Below are 19,907 nucleotides of genomic sequence, written 5' to 3'. Positions count from 1 at the left end.
ATGTGTTGCATAGCCCACTATAATCTGGTATGTTTTTTTAAAAATAAAAAATGCATGAATAGCCTCCCTCTCTAGAGTCAGCAGGCATGAATTATGTGTCCAAGGTATTTTTTAGTTTACAAACATAGCAACTATAATAGTGGGTTATAACCTCAAAATTGCATAGAGATAAAGAAATTTCATGTGATAATTATCAAAGGATTGAGAATTTTATTGTAATTCTTATGGGTGGGATGCTTTTTCTTTTTATCTGCTTATCTGTTTTTGAGGTAGCCAAGAGGTGTCTGAGAATGTCCTTTATTTCATTTTATAATTCACCTATTGCATCTCTTGACCTGCATTTTGCAAACTGGGTGGCTGCAATTACAGGAAATCTTAGCCAAGAGTATCCTAGGGTTTTGAGGAAGTGCAGGCTGAAAAGACTGCAGACATCCAATAAGTGATTGTAGAATGGAAGAGGACATTCATGCACACACAGTGGTGGCTGTTGCCAATTGAGACTGGTAGGGCAGAAAGCAGAGAGTAGGTGCAGACAGAGCCAGCAACAGAAAGAGGCAGCTAATTCTAGTTTTGTTCCCATTCACCTTCCTGCTGTTACAAAGACAACACTACATGGACTAAGTAGGATGTAAGTTAGGAGGAGTGTTGTTGGGCACTGCCTAGGGCAGACTAAGGTTCTCTGGGCAATGACCCTCTAGCCCTAACAAACCAGCCTCCACTGATCATGCACCCAGCACCCACCTTGTAAGTAAATGTGAACTTTTAAAATGAAATACAGAAGAATTTCTCAAGCATCTGGAGAAAGAAGCAGGAAATCAAACATACAACCTCTTTTGACTTGGCAAAGGCTATCTAGGAATTTGGGGGCAGGATTCAGCACAGCACAATTTCTAAAATGAGAATGTTTCATCATCTATTGAAATGATGGGGAGGAAATTCAGGATAGGCAGAAAAAAGCATTTAGTCATACAACATAAATTTAATGAAAGGAATTCAGTGTCTTGAGTTAATATGGTGATGGCCATTAGATGAAATGGCTTTAAAATGGAATTAGACAAACTCATGGAGAATTTTCTTTTTATCAGTGACTACTAGTCATGACAGTTAGGAGAATGTGTGGAGCAATGTTAGTTGCTGCCTGGGAGTCATAAGTGAAAAAAGTGTTGTGCTCATGTGCTACTTGTGGAATTCCTCTAGGTATCTGGCTAGACACTGTCAAAATAGGATGCTGGACTAGATGGGTCTTTGGCCTGATCCAGCAAGGCTCTTCATATGTTCTTGTCTTCATGGTTTCAAGAGGAAGTAGGTCACTGACAGCTGCTGGAGAGTAACAACAGGAGATGACTATTGCCCCTATATCTTGCTTAACAGCTTCCCAATGGTTGACAGCTGGCGAATCTTGGGTACTGGACTAAGGTTGCAGTCCTAGGCCTACTTGCCTGGAAATAAGCCCTGTTGAATACAGTGAGACTGACCTCAGAGCAGATATGTTTGGGTTGGGATTGTTCATCAACCTTAGGTCTTATGAAGCAGGGCTCTTATTATGTCCTTATGCTAGAGAGCCAGCAGTGGTGTAGTGGTTAAGAGCGGTAGACTCGTAATCTGGTGAACCGGGTTCGCGTCTCCGCTCCTCCACATGCAGCTGCTGGGTGACCTTGGGCTAGTCACACTTTTCTGAAGTCTCTCAGCCCCACTCACCTCACAGAGTGTTTGTTGTGGGGGAGGAAGGGAAAGGAGAATGTTAGCCGCTTTGAGATTCCTTCGGGTAGTGATAAAGTGGGACATGAAATCCAAACTCTTCTTCTTATGCTATATCATCACCATCAAGAACACCATCATCTTTTTCCTGATCCAAATATGTCCTGCATTATCTACTTCCTGTTACTTCCATTCATCACTGTATTTCATTTGTTGCAAATTGTCAGACTGGGGGAAGGACTGAGACATGGGTGAAATGTATAAAGCACTGCACATTACTAACGCTAAATAAATGTGTAATAGTAGCAATAATAAAAGTAAAGATAGTGGGAGGCTTCTTGCCTCTCCCCATTAAAAAATGCTTTGTACAGAGGGAACTAGCATATCTATGAGAAGGCTTCCTATCATGGTGTTATACAACTACGTGTAAAGTAGGGTTGAGTTTTAAAAACAAGAACAAAAAAAAATGTGGCAGAGCATTCAAAACATACAAAACTCAACATGCATTACTAAGTGGAGCAGTACTGATAGGACCATATTGGGTAGCTGCCTTTGTGACTGTCAGTGGGAGGGGAAAGAAAGAGTCACTCGCATCCTAAGCTAACACTAATCAAATTGCATTTCAGAATGACGTTGAGATTCATCTGCAAACAGCATTGGGAGGAAATCAGTCGAGCCCTACAACATTCGTCCTTCTGGGATTTGGCAATCTCCTTGGGTTGCGAATTCTCCTCTCTGTATTATTCCTTACAATCTATGCTTTGTCTCTTGTTGGAAACCTCCTAATTGTTTTATTGGTTGCAGTTGACCAGCGTCTTCATACTCCCATGTATTTCTTCCTCATGAACTTGTCCTGCTTGGAGACTTGCTACATATCAACCATTGTACCCAGGATGCTGGCTAGTTTCCTTACTGGGGATAGATCAATATCCATTAAGGGGTGCATCACACAATACTATTTCTTTGGTTTCTGTGCAGCCACAGAATGCTATCTTTTGGCCATGATGTCTTATGATCGGTATTTGGCAATATGCAAACCTCTGCACTACTCAACCATTATGAATGGTAGACTCTGCCTCCAGTTAGCATTTACATCTTGGATGTGTGGCCTAGTGACCAATACTGTAATTACTTCTTTTATGTTGGAGCTCACATTCTGTGGACCCAATGAAATTGATCATTTCTTTTGTGACATATATCCAGTGGCAAACCTCTCATGCAGCAATACCCACCAAGTAAAACTTGTAACATTTATTCTAGGGCTTATGGGAACAGGTCCCCCTTTTCTACTAACTATAACCTCCTACATCTGCATACTTCTCACTGTCCTGCGAATTAAATCCAAAGCTGCTCAGCAGAAAGCCTTTGCCACCTGCTCTTCCCATTTGATTGTTGTGACACTTTTCTATGGGTCAATATTCCTTGTCTATATAGTTCCTGAATCGGTAACACCGAGTGAACTACACAAAACCTTTTCCCTTTTCTACACTGTCCTGACACCCACCCTTAACCCGCTGATATACAGTCTGAGAAACAGAGATGTCAAGGAAGTGCTGTTCAAAACTGTCAGAAGATTCAGTAACAGGGTTTCATAGGTTCACAATGTTATGATAGATAAGAATAGCAGACCTTCCAAATGTCCCTATTTTCCAGGGACAGTCCCGATTTACAGAAGCCACTCTGGTTTCTGATTTGATCCCGGAATATCCTACTTTCCTTTAGGATGTCCCTGTTTTCATCACAGAAATGTTGGAGGGCATGGAGTTATGCCAAGGAGATAAGTAAATATACAACATTTAGAAGACATCTAAAGGCAGCCCTATACAGGGAAGTTATTGAATGTTTAATTGTGTGTGAGAGAGAGGGGGGAGTTTCCCTTTTCTCTCTTTCGAAACCTCTCCATGTGGTAGAGTTTCTTCATAATTTCAAAGTTTGCACACACTCATGTCCACATCTTGGATCTTTTTAAGAACATACATAAGCATTCAAATGGACATGTCATGGTATTACAAGGAACAAGTGAGACCTGCAAAAATAAAAATAAAAATACAGTGTGGAGTACCCCTGTAATGGTTGGGTCTCTCCCACAGAAACAAGACAACTCCGGCAGTAATTAACTCAGGTTTATTGCTCAAAACACAGAAATCACTCTGGAGCTCAGTCACTCAGTGTCTGCTTCCAATTTAGCTGTTGCAGAGTCTGAGTTCTGTCCCTTCGTCTTCCCACATTTAAAGCTCCCCTCCACTTCCTTTGCTGTTCATGCCTCTCATTAATTCTTATAAGCCTACGCATCATGGGATGGGCTATTTCTGGTGGCCCTCCCACTGAGTCTGAGCTTAAACTGTCAGTCTGTGTTTTCCCCCTTGAACTCCCCCCTTCCTTCTCCTTGTTTTCAGAGCTCAGGCTTCTACTAGGCTGCTCCTCCCTCATTCCGCATTACTGCCTAATTACCTCCTCCTGTCTCTCCACGCTCCCCCCCTCTGTCAGCAATGGGACACAGCTGACAGCCCCTGTTCACAATTTCAGCCAATCACCTATAACTTCAATCAGAATAACCGATTCCTTTCCCTCTCGCATTCTGTTTTTCATCCAGATCAATATATTTTGACATTCCTCATTGGGCTGTTTGGGTGATTTCTCACTCCCTGTACAGTTTTTCCTCAACGTTTTTGTGTTCTGGTGCCTTAATGGAGGCAGCTCCCATGACAGTGAGAGATTGTTGGCAAAGGGAGGAAAGGATGATTGAGGGTAATTATTGTCCCCAGTTCCCCCCAGGGACAGTAGGGAATGGGCTTCACGCACAGTACATCTCAGTACCTGGCTCTCTCTCTGGCATGAAATGCGGGAGGCAGGGAGGCACTGAGTGCAAAAGAACTTTGCCTGCCGATAACCCTCCTACACTGTCATTAAGAAGCAGAGGTTCTCCTGTTAATTAGAGTTTAATTTGGACTAATGTACAGGCACGTGCTAGAAGAGATGAATTGAACCAGCTGCAAGGTCGTTAAGATTTGAAATTGAGAGACTTCATTTGGTGCAAAAGATGGTGTGGGGGAGGGGAGCCTACAGCTTCTTTATATAAAGTTTTCTTTATATTTATGATTCAGTAACCTGAATGCTAGTTGAAATTATGCATGTACAGATGAGGAGAGATGAAAGTGGATTGCAGATATGGAATATAACATTGAATGGAACTTTGTGTGTGTAAAGAAAAAGGAAAAAGGGAGGGAAGCTCTATTTTGCAAAAGGTTTACAATGGAAACTTAGGGCTGACTTTTCCCTAACCTTTATTATTTGCGGACTGAACTGAATAATGCTAAAAGTACTTGGAATGTAATTTAATTGGAAGTACAACTACACATTTATCTTTGGCCGAATGGAGGGATCTGTGAGCTTGCCAAGGAGCTGATGAGATTCATTACTGAGTTATGTGTAGTTTGACCCATCACTCTCCTTCCCAGGCTGAGAGGGAAAATGGCGAAGACAGGTTATTTATTGGGACAGTGTGATTTTTGCAGCTGCTGTTAAAGTTGCAAAACAGTGAACCATGGGACGGAGCAATGGAGAATTTCTGAAACAACAATGGGATATTAGCTCCACCCAAGGCATGATGGAGAACAGCAACAACCAGGAAAAGATAGACATAATATTTTACAAGGATGGGAAGAAACATCACGGACAGAAAGATTGTGAAACACAGGAAGAACAAGGATACAGTTTGAGTGCCTCACTTGTAGATTTATATATTATTTAATGTGTCAATAAGAATGGAAGTTCTTAATATTGCAGTTGTTGTATAAGGGATTGCTATTTTGACTGGAGTGTAATTGAAATTAATAAGATTCTGGAATGCAGAAATAAAATAAATCACCAAACCATCAATTCTAGCATGTGGGGGGCACCTGAATTATATAATTTGGTATTTGAATAATTGGTATTTGTATTATAATTTGGCATTGTTATAGCCCCCCCCCCCACAGCATTTCCTATCAGAAGAAGGGTGAGGGCCACCACCAATACACCAATGGGACACAGCACATACACCCTCCACTGTCCTGAGAAAACTCCTTAATCCCAAATTTATTTTATTCCATTCTTTTGTAGATTTACAACAAGGATAGCACACAACAATAAATAAATTTTAGAAAGAGGCAATGAAATTCCATTGTAATTCTTCAACTTCTCTAGCTGTGGGACAAGCACTCACAAGAACTATTCTTTTTAAATTTGTTTTAGTAAATTATACCATTACTTTCAACAGCTTCCATGGTGACTTACAAAGAGGGGTGGGTGGGAATGCAATGCATGCAGGTGGTCCCAGGTTCAACCCCAGACATCTCCAGATAAGCTCGGTAGTGTCTGAAGCCCTGGAGAGTCACTGCCACTCAGTGTAGGAAATACTGAGTTAAAGAGACCAGTAGTTTGACTCAGTATATGGCAGCTTCCTATGGAATACTGTCATGCTGTGCAAAGATTTTGCTGCAGCTCCTTACTTCCTTGTTAGTGGAAACAGATATAAAAAGCCATAAAATAGGTTAAGGTAACTGAGCCAAATTGATAGCTTTTCTGACAGTTCTGTATAGGGCCTCCTTGACATCTCTATTTCTCAGGCTGTATATGAGGGGATTGACCATGGGGGTTATGACAGTATAAAAGAGAGAGAAGTATTGATGAAATTCCTTCAGTATGTCAGTTGTGGGAGCCATGTAGACGCTGATGAGAGACCCAAAGTAGAGGGTCACTACAATGAGATGGGAGGAACAAGTGGAGAAGGCTTTTTGCCTCATGACTTTGGACTGGATCTGGAGGATATTGATGATGATAAGCACGTATGAGATCAAGGTAAGTAGAAATGGGGGTATGGTATCCATGAATGCCAGGATGAGAGTTGCAAGTTCCACCACATAGGTGTCACTACAGGAAAGCTTCAGCACTGGGGCCAGATCACAAAAGAAATGGTCAATTTTGTTGGGGCCACAGAATGATAGCTGCAACTCTAGAGAGGTTATGATGGTGTTACTTAGAAAACCACTTATCCAGGAGACACAAATAAGCCATAGACAGAGCCTACCATTCATGAGAGAGGTGTAGCGCAGTGGCTTGCAGATGGCTAAATATCGATCGTACGACATCATAGCCAGGAGATAGCATTCAGTAGATGCCAAGGAACCAAAGAAATAGTATTGTGCAATGCAGCCATTAGCAGAAATGGATCTCTCTCCTGTTAGAAGACTGAAAAGCATCCGGGGAAGAATGGTTGATGTGTAACAGATCTCCAAGCAAGACAGGTTCCCTAGGAAGAAGTACATGGGAGTGTGGAGGTGAAGATCAGCCAGAACTAGCACAACAAGGAGGAGATTCCCAGCCATGGTAATAAAGTAGATTGCTAGGAACGCCAGGAAGAGAAGAGGCTGCAGTTCTGGGTGATGATCAACCAATCCAAGAAGAATGAAGTTGGCAATGGTAGTTTGATTTGTTCTGTTTTGCAGTTGCTGCAGGGAAAGAAAGGAGGTTATGAAACAAAGAGCAGGTTTATAACTATTCATATGATTCATATATCCTGCTTTTCTGCTCAAAGCAGCTTACAAATGAAAAGTAAATATAACAGCACCAATAATACAATAATTAAAACACAAAATAATGAAATGGAAAACAGCAGCAAAAGTAAAAGAGCAGCACTAACAATAGAATAATACACCCTACTTCATGTCAAGCTAAAAGTGGCAGGTAGCTCCACACCCTTTTCAACAGAAATCTGGCACTCATCATCCCTGGCCACTGACAATTTTGGATCTTGCCCAAGGACTTGTAGTCCCCAACATCTGAAGGGTAGATATCATGTTAGCTATTTTTTCAATATAACATGTATTTACTGCTTCCATGACCTTAACCTACTATTTCCATACTGAATCTGTAAATACTATAATTTTCTCTGAAATGCAAGGATTTTTTTTGCTGAGAATTATCTTTCGGTGGAAAATATATACAGGATATCAGAGACATCATAAACAGGCAGTGGTCATCATCACATTCATTCCTTCTGAGAGCTTAAAGAAGCATTTGACTGTCCTATCTTGGAAATAAAGTGATGGTTGAGATGGTCTGCTCTAGCAAGGCAATTCTTATTCATATGAACTAAAGGTACTGCTTCATATAGGAATTCCATTATGCGCCCCCCTGGGTGTGTGTGTCAAACTATTAGCAATTGGTATTCCTTGTGTTAAAAAAGGTAAAGGACCCCTGACAGTTAAGTCCAGTCGCAGACAACTCTTGGTTTGCGGCGCTCATCTTGCTTTACAGGCCGAGGGAGCTGGCATTTGTCTGCAGACAGTTTTTCCGGATCATGTGAGCAGCATGACTAAGCCACTTCTGGTGCAGTGGAAGACCAAAACCAGAGCAGTGCATGAAAATGCTGTTTACCTTCCCGCTGGCATGCTTTTGAACTGCTAGGTTGGCAGGAGCTGGGACCGAGCAACAGGAGATCACCCTGTCGTGGGGATTCGAACCACCAGCCTTCTGATCAGCAAGCCCAAGAGGCTCAGTGGTTTAGACCACAGCACCACTCACGTCCTTGTGTTAGTTCCACTCAATTTCTCACTGGAAATGAAAACTCTGTAGAACTTACTATGTTGGAGATTAACTACTAGATTTTTTGAGGCAACCATTAGCAATAAGGTCTCTATTCTGTACCTATGGGCTCTTCTTGAGATCCACCCTGCTAGAGAATGGGGATGCAGCCCTACACACAGGTTGCTTAAAGTCCCATGAAATCAATGAGATTTATGCAGCTTATTGTGCAGAACTTTAGCTTGAGAATCAAGAGAGGTCAATATCAAAGGCAGAAGTTGTGCTTGCATTGCTATGTCAGGGACAGCCATTATTGCACACCTTCCAAGTGTCCCTATTTTCCAGGATTGTCCCTGATTTAGAGAAGTCATCCGAGTTTCTGATTTGATCCCGGAATACCCTGCTTTTCCTTAGGACGTCCCTATTTTCATTGGCTAAATGTTGGAGGTTATTGAGTTGGACAGTGTTCTCGAAGCTACAAACATGAGTTTGGCCAAACTGCGAGAGGCAGTGAAGGATAGGCGTGCCTGGCGTGCTCTGGTCCATGGGGTCACGAAGAGTCGGACACGACTGAACGACTGAACAACAACAAATTGAGTTATCCAACCCCTGAGCTGTCTGAAGGCAATCCTGTATAGGGAAGCATTTTAAATGTTTAATGTTTTATTACGGTTTTATATATGTTGGAAGCTGCTGGGGCAAACCAAAAAGTTGTGTGGGGTATAAATAGTAAAATTATCATTATGGAATGGGATGTCCCTATTTTCATCAGATAAATATTGGAGGGCATGTTATTGCAAGACATTACAAAGAACTGGGTAAGAATATCAATGCAACAATAACTTTAATTCCTATTGATATCAATGTGTGTACTCTTAGCATGGATATGTCTGGATACCATCAACCCATTTCAATTGCATGCAAGCAATTTGCATGCAGGATTCACTCCTTCTTCTCTAGCACAGTGGCTTGCAGGTACAGTACATATGAATAGGTTAAAAACCATATTGCAAATGATTACATAACAGATTTTGAAGGCCACTATTGTTTTCTAAAGGGGACCCAGGTGGCGCTGTGGGTTAAACCACAGAGCCTAGGGCTTGCTGATCAGAAGGTCGGCGGTTCGAATCCCTGCCACGGGGTGAGCTCCCGTTGCTCGGTCCCAGCTCCTGCCCACCTAGCAGTTCGAAAGCACATCAAAGTGCAAGTAGATAAATAGGGACCGCTCCAGCGGGAAGGTAAACGGCGTTTCCGTGCGCTGCCCTGGTTCGCCAGAAGCGGCTTAGTCATGCTGGCCACATGACCCGGAAGCTGTCTGAGGACAAACGCCGGCTCCCTCGGCCTATAGAGCGAGATGAGCGCTGCAACCCCAGAGTCGGACACGACTGGACCTGATGGTCAGGGGTCCCTTTACCTTTACCTATTGTTTTCTAGATAAAGGGTTTGCAGGTTAGAAATGTGTTCTGAAATAATCCATTATCAGTCCCAGATCTGAACAAGCTCTTTCATGAAGTCCATGAACACAGTATCTATCAATCATGAAGTCCATGAACACAGTATCTATCAACACAGTATTACATAGAAGATCAAAGACAGAGTGGTCAGCCATACAAATGTGGTTTCTTTCTCCATTGCAGCATATAACTTTGATAGCAAGTAGTGGGCATTTTCTTTCTTTTTTAGAATTTTTTTGGTACAAATTATTTGTGGCAAGGGTAGCCACTTACAGCGCCCTCCAGATGTTGTGGGCTATAAATCCAACCACCCTGACCTATGACCAAACTGGCTGGGGCTGATCGGTGTTATGGTCCATAATACTGTATATTGAGGGCATCACAATGGTTATCATTTCTTTATGGGCTGCCAATTAGACATCCAAAAGCACAGTTGCTGCTGTTTAAACAATTTGATTATATGCTTTGGTACAGGACTCAGGTGGTCACTGTCAAAGCAAAAGGTGCCATTAGGCAGCTTTGGTGCAAGTCATTTGGTGTGATTGTCACACTCTCCCAAATATATAGAAAAGGGAATCTCACTCTCCACAGGTTGGGTGGGGGGAGGAAGAACTGTTGCACAAAATTGCTTTACCTCAAAGTTGATTCCGTTTGGGGGGTGACTGCTGTGTGTACTTCCTTCACCCATTTCTGGGCTTGGAGATCACCATGCAAAATCTTTTATACACTCCAGCTAATCTTCAAAAGAGCTGTACGTTGACTATCCTGAACCTTGGGAATCTTAGCTGAATAATAGCATATAACATCTCCCAAATATTTCTCTCTCTCTCTCTCCCCCCCCCTTTTCTCCTTCTCTGAAATCTTCACATCTGCATTTAAAGCTAAGCAATGTCGTCAGCTACTTGAAAGAAGAAAGTATTGTGTAGGCAAGGTTTTCTTTTAAGTACAACACTGTTGTGGTTAAGCCTCTTAAAGAAGTAATGAGAGAGAGAAATCACATTCCTTCAGGGAGAAAAGAAATCATAGGGATGGTGTCTTTAGAGGGCAATTGCCGCTCACACAGATGTGAGGGTTTAATGTGTTTGTAATTGTCTGTACAAATGGGAAAAAGCTAATCACCCACTCCTACAATCTTATCAGAATCCAGCCCTAACCTATGGTGGCTTTACTATAAGATCTTTCATTTTTATTGAAAAAGAATTTTCCAAGCTCATTGGTATTTAGTGCAGGCAGGTAAGTGACAGAGCATGGTCAGCATCCTGAGGGAGGCTGGGTGAAGGACACTTCACTAACCCCTTCCTATTGTTGGTGAGCTTGGGAGGTTGGTTGATTTGGTGCTCTAAGGGCCTGGCATGCACTGCCTGCAGAACAGCAGGCGTGGCTGGCAAAAATCAGTTCACACACCCACAGCTCACTTTATGGATGCATACCCTTCAAGTGTTCCAAATTTCCAGTTACAGGCCTGGAATCACAAAAGCCACCCCGGCTTCTGATTTGATCCCAAAATATCCCTATTTTCCCTGAGGAGGAAGATGAACTGGTACTTGAAGATGAAGGCAGTGCCAGCTGCATGAGAGCATCCCATTGCCCCTCCATGGCCATGGTTGCTGGACTCCTCCCTCGGGCAGCTCATAGCAGCTGCTATGACAGTAAGAGCTGTTCGACAGTGGAATTTGCTGCCAAGGAGTGTGGTGGAGTCTCCTTCTTTGGAGGTCTTTAAGCGGAGGCTTGACAGCCATCTGTCAGGAATGCTTTGATGGTGTTTCCTGCTTGGCAGAGGGTTGGACTGGATGGCCCTTGTGGTCTCTTCCAACGCTATGATTCTATGCTGGAGAGCAGGCAAGTAGGAGGAGAGGCTGCTGCTGCCGAGGCCCAGCCCCGTACAACGCTCTGGTTCTGAGGGGCAGGCAGAAGGTAGGGATGCCCTGGGTAGGAAGAAAGGGGGAGTCTTGATTTTTAAAATTTTATTTTAAAGAAATGCTTTGTGGGACAGCATCTAATCTTGCCTCTTTCTAAAATTTATTTATTGCTGTGTGTCTTCCTTGTTGTAAATCTACAAAAGAATCAAATAAAATAAAATTGGGATTAAGGAGTTTTCTCAGGACAGTGGAGGGTATATGTGCTGTGTCCAATTGGTGTGTTAGTGGTGGCCCTTGCCCTTCTTCTGATAGGAAATGCTGTGGGTTGAAATAAATGGGTGGTTGAGGAGGGTCAATTGGCAGCTAGGAATGTTTTCATCGGAGGAATGTTGGAGAGTTTGTAAGTGAAGGAGGAGGAGGAGAGTTTGGACTTGATATCCTGCCTTTCACTTCCCTTAAGGAGTCTCAAAGTGGCTAACAATCTCCTTTCCCTTCCTCCCCCACAACAAACACTCTGTGAGGTGAGTGAGGCTGAGAGACTTCAGAGAAGTGTGACTAGCCCAAGGTCACCCAGCAGCTGCATGCGGAGGAGCGGGGACGTGAACCTGGTTCACCAGATTACGAGTCCACCGCTCTTAACCACTACACCATGTTGGCTCCCTGGAATCACAAAAGCCATCCCAGCTCCTGATTTGATCCCAGAATATTCCTGTTTTCCCTGGGGAAGAAGATGAACGGGTGCAAGCTTTGCCTACTCAATCATAGAAATGATAATTACCACCACAATAATCTCATACTTGCAGGCCCATGTGCAGTGAGCCCCCAGTGAGTCAGGAAGGGGTGATGAAACATAAGAATAAACTGACACAACAAGGTTCTGGAATTGAAAATGACCACAACTATATTGATTACAGATGTTAATATGCATTGGCTTAAGCACTGGGTATATATGCTGAGTCAGTCTCCTGCCTGATGACTGACACTGAACAGGGTCATGCCTGGGTTTAGGGTCACCTCAAGATGCAGCTTCATCCTCCATACGCAGAGCCCACTTACCTCAAAGGCAACACCAATATGTAGGGTGGGTGGGAGGGAGAGATGATCAGCTGCTGTTCATGCTGCTGGCTCCCAGTGCAGCCGGCTTAAATACCCCAGTGGCAGACCAGAGTGAAGCCTGTGTTTCTCTGGTCTTCCACTGAAACCCTGTCCCACATCCAAACCACCACTGGCCAATTTAAATTTAAAACATGGCAGACTATCTGTCACCCCACCCCCACCCCCGTGGCTGGCTGAAGCCAAAGCAAACAGGCATGTGTGAAGTATGAAGGTGCCATGTTCGTACCTCATCTCTGTGGGGCCAGGCTAGGTCTCATTCACCACTTCCCTGGAAGGTAAGTGGTTCTTCTTTGAACAGTAAACACATTCTTAATAGTATCTGAAGAAGTGTGCATGCACATCAAAGCTCATACCAAGAACAAACTTAGTTGGTCTCTAAGATGCTACTGGAAGGATTTTTTTTTAATTTTTTAATTTTGTTTATTCTTAAAAGTGTGTGACTTTGCTTAGTCGAAATGGCAACTTTCACACATAAGAGAGAGGTACAAGGAGACTTAAGGGAGACTGCAAAAATACAAAATTGTCGAGGAAAAACAAGTACATGAAGAACGCAGATACAGTTAGTGGAAAAGGGGGACCTGTTCCCATAAGCCCTAGAATAAATGTTACAAGTTTTACTTGGTGGGTATTGCTGCATGAGAGGTTTGCCACTGGATATATGTCACAAAAGAAATGATCAATTTCATTGGGTCCACAGAATGTGAGCTCCATATCCCAGAAGGACGAATGTTGTAGGGCTTGACTGATTTCCTCCCAATGCTGTTTGCAGAGGAATCTCAACGTCATTCTGAAATGCAATTTGATTAGTGTTAGCTTAGGATGCTAGTGACTCTTCCTTTCCCCTCCCACTGACAGTCACAAAGCCAGCTACCCAATATGGTCCTAGCAGTACTGTTCCACTTAGCAATGCAAGTTGAGTTGTGTGTTTTGAATGCTCTGCCACATTTGTTTGTTTGATTTTATTTTTAAAACACCCCTCCCCCCCACTTTACACGTAATGGTATAACATCATGATAGGAACCTTTCTCATAGATATGCTAGTTCCCGCTATATTTTTATTTTTTTTACATAGTGTTGGAAATTCACAACACATGAAGACACTTGAAATCAACTTATTAGTGCAGTAATATTGGTTAAATTTATAAATTGTATTTTTAATAAGAATTTTTAAAAGCAACTGCAGTCAAAATACTAAATACCTTCTTTTATTTATACTGCAATTTAAAGCCCTATTAAACAGAGGAACATACTCCCAAGTAGGTGTATAGAATTGCAGTTGGAGCTTCCTACCCTAGTCCAGATTCTGCTTTTGCATTTGAGAATCCCAAGTTCCTCATATAGGAACATTTGGAAATCTTATAGGATTTACTTCATCTCCCAAGGTCCAGAGAAAAGGTAGATGCAATTGAAGAAATTATAAAGTTGTGATTTAATTAATAGTAGCTATGGGGGAGGGATGCGGGTGGCGCTGTGGGTTAAACCACAGAGCCTAGGGCTTTGCTGATCAGAAGGTTGGCGGTTCGAATCCCTGCGATGGGGTGAGCTCCCGTTGTTCGGTCCCAGCTCCTGCCTACCCAGCAGTTCGAAAGCATGTCAAAGTGCAAGTAGATAAATAGGTACCGTTCCGGCGGGAAGGTAAACGGTGTTTCCATGCACTGCTCTGGTTCGCCAGAAGCAGCTTTGTCACGCTGGTCACATGACCCGGAAGCTGTACGTTGGCTCCCTTGGCCAGTAATGCAAGATGAGCGCCGCAACCCCAGAGTCGGACACGACTGGACCTAATGGTCAGGGGTCCCTTTACCTTTACTAACTATGGGGGAGTGGCAAGAAGCCTCCCACTACCATCACTTTTATTATTGCTATTACCACTACACATTCATTTAGCATTAGTAATGTGCAGTGATATATTTAACCCATGTCTCAGTCCTTCTATGTACTTTTATGAAACCATCTGGCATTCTGAACACTAGGGTCAGAATATAAGAGATAATTTTCATCCATCATACTGAATCTACCTGACCCATCCTCTTGTTCTTCCGATCCATATGAGTCCCAAACACCAGTGAATAACCTACCAAAAAGTGTGACTAACTTTCCCTCATCTCTGTGGTCCACAGTATGTCCATTTTGAGTCTACATCATAGTTTCTGGTCAGAGAGCACCAGAGTTTTCCATCGGATTCCCCATCAGTTGTGCAAGATGTATAGGATTTTCCTTTGTAGATGAAAGGAAACACACATGGCCCTGTAGGGTTTGTACTCAGTCCTGGATGGAAATGATGAAATCAGGGTAGGTCAGAAAAGATAGGCTAGACTGAGGTTACAACCGCATGGTATTTCTCTCCTGTGGCTCTCCATGGTCTTTTCAAACCCTACTCCCCAAAGGAAAAATTAACTGCAAAAGAGACAGGCTGAAATTGGCACATGAGGCATTTAACCTATGTGCTCTACCACAAAGCTATGCTCTCTCTACCTTTCTGCACAATGTAAGGTTCCATTCCAGTTTCTGTTTACAACTTCTCAACAACCTATATGGTCACTTTCCTTGGTCTACTAACAATTTGCTTGGAGAACACAATAAAAATCTGTAAGAATTCTTACTTGTATCAGCGCAATAGCTCCACTTCTTGTCCTTATCATAGCTCCCTGTAGTGGCACACCAGAACCTCCCATGTGGATCATCCTCATTGCTGCAGGTATAAAATGTCTGGCTCTTGTAAGCAAAGGGGAATACACAGGGCTGGCCATTGGAGTTCCCTCCATATTCTGGAGATGTGGAGAACACAAAAGTAAATGGATAGACATTAAGAAACATTGGTAGATTCATAGACATATGGTTGGAAAATTATGTTAAAAGCAGAAAATGAAGCATGATTGCCCCTGTTTGCATTTTCATCAATCTGGCAAATGAAATTGTTGTTTGCTCAAAACATTCTTCTTTTTTAAAAAACCCACAACTGATATCTAATTAAATTAATGACTTTACATATTTAAAATTATTTTTAAAAAGTGTATTATGTAAGCATATGTAACATAAGATATCATAGGAGAAGACAATAAGAATATTTTTTCCATGTAGGCTTTTCTTTAGAGTGAGGAATTCACATATAAACTTGCAAATAAATAAAGGAAGGAAGGAAGGAAGGAAGGAAGGAAGGAAGGAAGGAAGGAAGGGAGAATAAACTTTATTTTTTCCCAATTACTGAAATATAACAATCGTATGCCCCACTAAATATGCTTTCACAAAATCTCCAACAAACAGGAGGGACCATGTTGCCATGGACATCTTACTTGCAAATACAATAAAGTCATATCGATTTGCAAACAATCAGTCTTTTGAAGTATGTCCTTTAGCTGCTTCCAAATTGTGGAGAATTATTTCTAAAAAGGAGTAACTCTCTCTTTATTATTACTTTAATGTTTCCTTTACATTGAAAGGAATATTGCAGAAAGCATTACACCCTCAAACTATATTCAATTTCTAACTCACGTTAATTACGTTAAATTCAAGACAGTGAGGAAAATGATGTAACATTTGACAGAAATTGAACTGCAGCAGAATGGAAACAGCTGCTAATTGTGACAGACACAAGACAAAATGGAATTCACTGTCTTCTTGCACAGTGCACACCTGGCTGTTGCCCAGGAAGCAGTTCCCAAGGAAATTCTTGCCACCACCAGATAGGTAAAGGTAAAGGACTCCTGGACAGTTAAGTCTAGTCAAAGGCGACAATCGGGTTGTGGTGCTCATCTAGCTTTCAGGCTGAAGGAGCCATCATTTGTCCACAGAAAGCTTTCTGGGTCATGGGGCCTGCATGACTAAATTGCTTCTGGCACAACGGAACACTGTGATGTAATCTAGAGCACACACAAATGCCATTTACCTTCCCGCTGGAGTGGTACCTATTTATCTACTTGCACTAGTATGCTTTCAAATGGCTAGGTTGGCAGGAGCTGGGACAGAGCAATGGGAGCTCACCCCGTCACAGGGATTCGAACCTCCAACCTTCCGATCAGCAAGCCCAGGAGGCTCAGTGGTTTAGACCACAGTGCCACCCGCGTCCCCAGTTAACATACCTTGAATGGCGCAGGACTTCCATTTACTGTCCCTGTCATAGTTATCCGTTGTGCTACACCACAATGTGTTATCACCAGCTCCATCCCTGGTACATGCAGAGTAGGATTTCTTGTTGTAAATGAAGGGGAATTTGCAAGGGAGGGATTCTGTGGAGGAAACTAAAAGTAGAAGCAATTCATAAGTTTCATTAAGAGAGATGGGTGGAAATTCTGAAGTAAGAGAAACTGTAAGTGAACATCCTGGAATAAATGTATCTTGCTGTTGTAAGATGCATGTTTATAAGGTCACATTTTAAAGGTAAATGACTGAACCACACAAAAAGTAGAGTACACTGCACTTAGGGCTTAGCCACACTTTCTCTTGTACTACTGCTTTCCCTAGAGAAAACCTCTCTTTAACACTTATTCACAGCATACATCAATTTGGGTTTTCACCAGCTGGTTTTTTCTTTGATAGAATTGCAGCTAAATCAGAATTACTCTGAACTGCTCTGTGCTCCTGTTTTTGCATTCACAAAATATTAGCCACAATCTATATCAATCCTGTCGTTTAATGCATGCTTTTTTTCAGACCAACTCCAATCTTATTAGAAAACTACTTGCAGAGTCAGTGTTAACGTGAATATACCCTAACAGCCACCACACAGGTACAGGTGGGGTTGCTGGGACAGGGGAACCGTAGAATCACAGAATTGTAGAATTGGAAGGTTGTCTAGTTCAACCCCCTGAAATGCAGAAATCACAGCTAAAGATGATGTGTGTCAGGTGCAAACATCCCCATCCTCTCTCTGATATGAACAACTCTGCCACAAATGTGGCTTGAAATACAACGGGAGGAATTACCTCACTGCGTTTCCATCCTTGAATGGGAACATAGCTTATGCAAGCCATGTCTATATAAAATCTGCTGAAAGTGGAGATCACCAATATAGTAATCCAGCTTGAATGAACCAGAAATTATACATAGAGCATTCCTTACCTTCACTTGCTGTGAGCAAAGGTAGGAGAACCCAGCTGTACAAGAGGCAGGTTATAATGGAAGCCATTAGATATTTAAGGCAGCTTGACAGGCATAGGAATGCAGAGTGGCCTCATTTACCCTCTTTATAAGCCCCTCTTGGCCACTCCTTCCTCCCACAACTACAAACACCTGGTTTTTGCACATTGGACAGGGACTGAGCAAACGATATATGCATACTTAACTCCCACATTGATATTCATGCACGTTTCAAACTACCAGTTCAGTGGGTGTTAAGCTAAATGATGAGGCAACACACACACACACACACACACACACACACACTGCTTCACCACCCTGTCCACAGCGTGCAAAGATGCAAGAGGTTTTGAGCAATTTTGTGGGGGTGGATGTAAGGAATGAAAATGTCACTTTTTCATAAAAGGCCCAAAGGTCGCAAGTTGCAATAGCTAAGGAAAAGGTTGTGACAGCTAAGTAACCGCAACCTCACTTAGAAGCTCACCGTTACTGGCATGGGCTCAGAATGCCTGGAAACAGGGCGGTTTGCTGCTAGAATATGGTTTATCTGGACATTTCAACATGCTTCAGCAGGGCAGAACTCGTGTCCGCCTAAGGGGCAGTCAGGAAGTGGCTTTATCACTTGGGTAAATGTGTAAGAGCATAGGAACACACTTCCTTATTTGGCCAAAAGTAATTAAGGGTGATGGTCCCGGAATTCAGAGGAATGGGGGATGTCAACAGAGGCAGATAATTTAGTATTTTAATTAGGTGGCCGTGATAGGCTGTGAACTCTGTAGACCCCCAACCAACGGGGAGGCAGGAGAGGGACCTTGTGCTTGGTTGAAGGAAATATATGCTCACATTTTAATGAACTTGGGTGTGCCTGATTTTGGACACCCATCCTTTCAAAAATGTGTAATCAATAAATTCTTTGTGGCTTCACCAATTTTGTTCAGGTTTTATTTTGAAGGGGTCCCAGGACTTAGAATCTTGGGACCTGCATTTTTATATCTCACAGTGGAGATGCAACAGTGGGGCAAAGTTAGCATCAATCTGGCTGATGGTGAACACAGTTTATATTTAACCAGGAGGCTAAGAACAGGAAACATTATTCTTACTCTGATTGGGCTTTAGGATTGGGCTAAAAACTTTCTCTGTGCAAGGCCAGCTCCTTTGGGGGTCTGCCATTGGCGAGTTTAGCTGGTGCAGTGGAAGCAGCAGACATCCATTCAATCCTGAATGCGGCCGCCAGGACCATATAACACTGGTCTTAAAGGATCTACATTGGCTCCAAGCATGTTTCTGAGCACAATTCAAAGTGTTGGTACTGACCTTTAAAGTCGTAAATGGCTTTGGCCCTGCAAAGGAGTGTCTCTACACCCATCATTCAGCCTGGACTTCGAGATCCTGCTCTGAAGGTCTTCTGGCAGTTCCCTCATTGCATGAAGTGAAGTTACAGGAAACCAGATAGAGGGCCTTCTTGGTATTCATGACTGCCATGTGTAGGCATACAGTATTTCAAAAAGTTAAATTCTTGACACCCCCAAAGTTGTTGAACTGCTTTCGCTATCCAGGCCTATCCAGATCTCGTTTTAACTCTTTCCTGTGCATCCTCCCCCCCCATTACCTGCCTGGCTCCCATCTCCACTGCAGCCCACCCCGGCAACACAAGGAAGTGCCCACAGGTGTAGCCGGTGGGTGAGCTGAACCAACACTGCCACCTCAAATTCTTCAGGCAAGGTGGCCACACCAGCAGCTCCTGAGCACCCTGCTGCAGACCCTTTCACTGATGCCACAACTGAACTGTCGGATGCCCCCTGGCACGGGGTCTCTTTTTCAACATGCTAGGGGCGGCTAGGCCACTGCATTGCCTTCCCCCCTCCCCATCTCCTCCCCCCCACTCCGGCCAAGGGAAGTGACCTTTCATCACTTCCACTGCTACCAGGGCACAGCCTATCCTGGAAAAGTTGTTTAAAAAACAACACCCCAAAATGGGGGATGGGACGGGACGGGACAGAAAACCAATAAAAACCCAGGTTCCGGATATCTCTTAACATTAAATTATTATTATTTTACCCTGGATGCCATTTTAGGCGTCCAATTTCCGTACATGTCTGGAATTTCCCGGACGTATGGCAAGACATCTAAAGGCAGCCTTGTA

At 42.9% G+C, this 19,907-nt stretch overlaps 3 protein-coding genes across 3 annotated transcripts; 1 reads left to right on the top strand and 2 right to left on the bottom strand.

Moving 5' to 3' along the window:
* The first annotated feature begins 86 nt into the window (after positions 1-86).
* Positions 87-3,293, top strand: LOC117057912 (olfactory receptor 10A7-like). Its single transcript, XM_033168754.1, has 2 exons — positions 87-104; positions 2,325-3,293. The coding sequence occupies exons 1-2, from the start codon at positions 87-89 to the stop codon at positions 3,291-3,293; spliced, it is 987 nt and encodes a 328-aa protein (XP_033024645.1).
* A 2,937-nt stretch (positions 3,294-6,230) lies between these two features.
* LOC117057911 (olfactory receptor 1020-like) lies at positions 6,231-11,318 on the bottom strand. Its single transcript, XM_033168753.1, has 2 exons — positions 11,175-11,318; positions 6,231-7,187 (listed from the first exon to the last, which is right to left on the bottom strand). The coding sequence occupies exons 1-2, from the start codon at positions 11,316-11,318 to the stop codon at positions 6,231-6,233; spliced, it is 1,101 nt and encodes a 366-aa protein (XP_033024644.1).
* Positions 11,319-13,292: 1,974 nt separating this feature from the next.
* On the bottom strand, positions 13,293-17,934 carry LOC117058678 (72 kDa type IV collagenase-like). The gene is made up of 5 exons (XM_033170004.1): positions 17,747-17,934; positions 16,768-16,926; positions 15,292-15,456; positions 14,767-14,956; positions 13,293-13,478 (listed from the first exon to the last, which is right to left on the bottom strand). The coding sequence occupies exons 1-4, from the start codon at positions 17,811-17,813 to the stop codon at positions 14,790-14,792; spliced, it is 558 nt and encodes a 185-aa protein (XP_033025895.1). The 5' UTR covers positions 17,814-17,934; the 3' UTR covers positions 13,293-13,478; positions 14,767-14,789.
* Between the last annotated feature and the right edge of the window lie 1,973 nt (positions 17,935-19,907).

This window comes from Lacerta agilis, chromosome 14 (genome assembly GCF_009819535.1).
Source record: "Lacerta agilis isolate rLacAgi1 chromosome 14, rLacAgi1.pri, whole genome shotgun sequence".
NCBI lineage: Eukaryota > Metazoa > Chordata > Lepidosauria > Squamata > Lacertidae > Lacerta > Lacerta agilis.
This window is presented reverse-complemented; position numbering and strand designations above follow the sequence as displayed.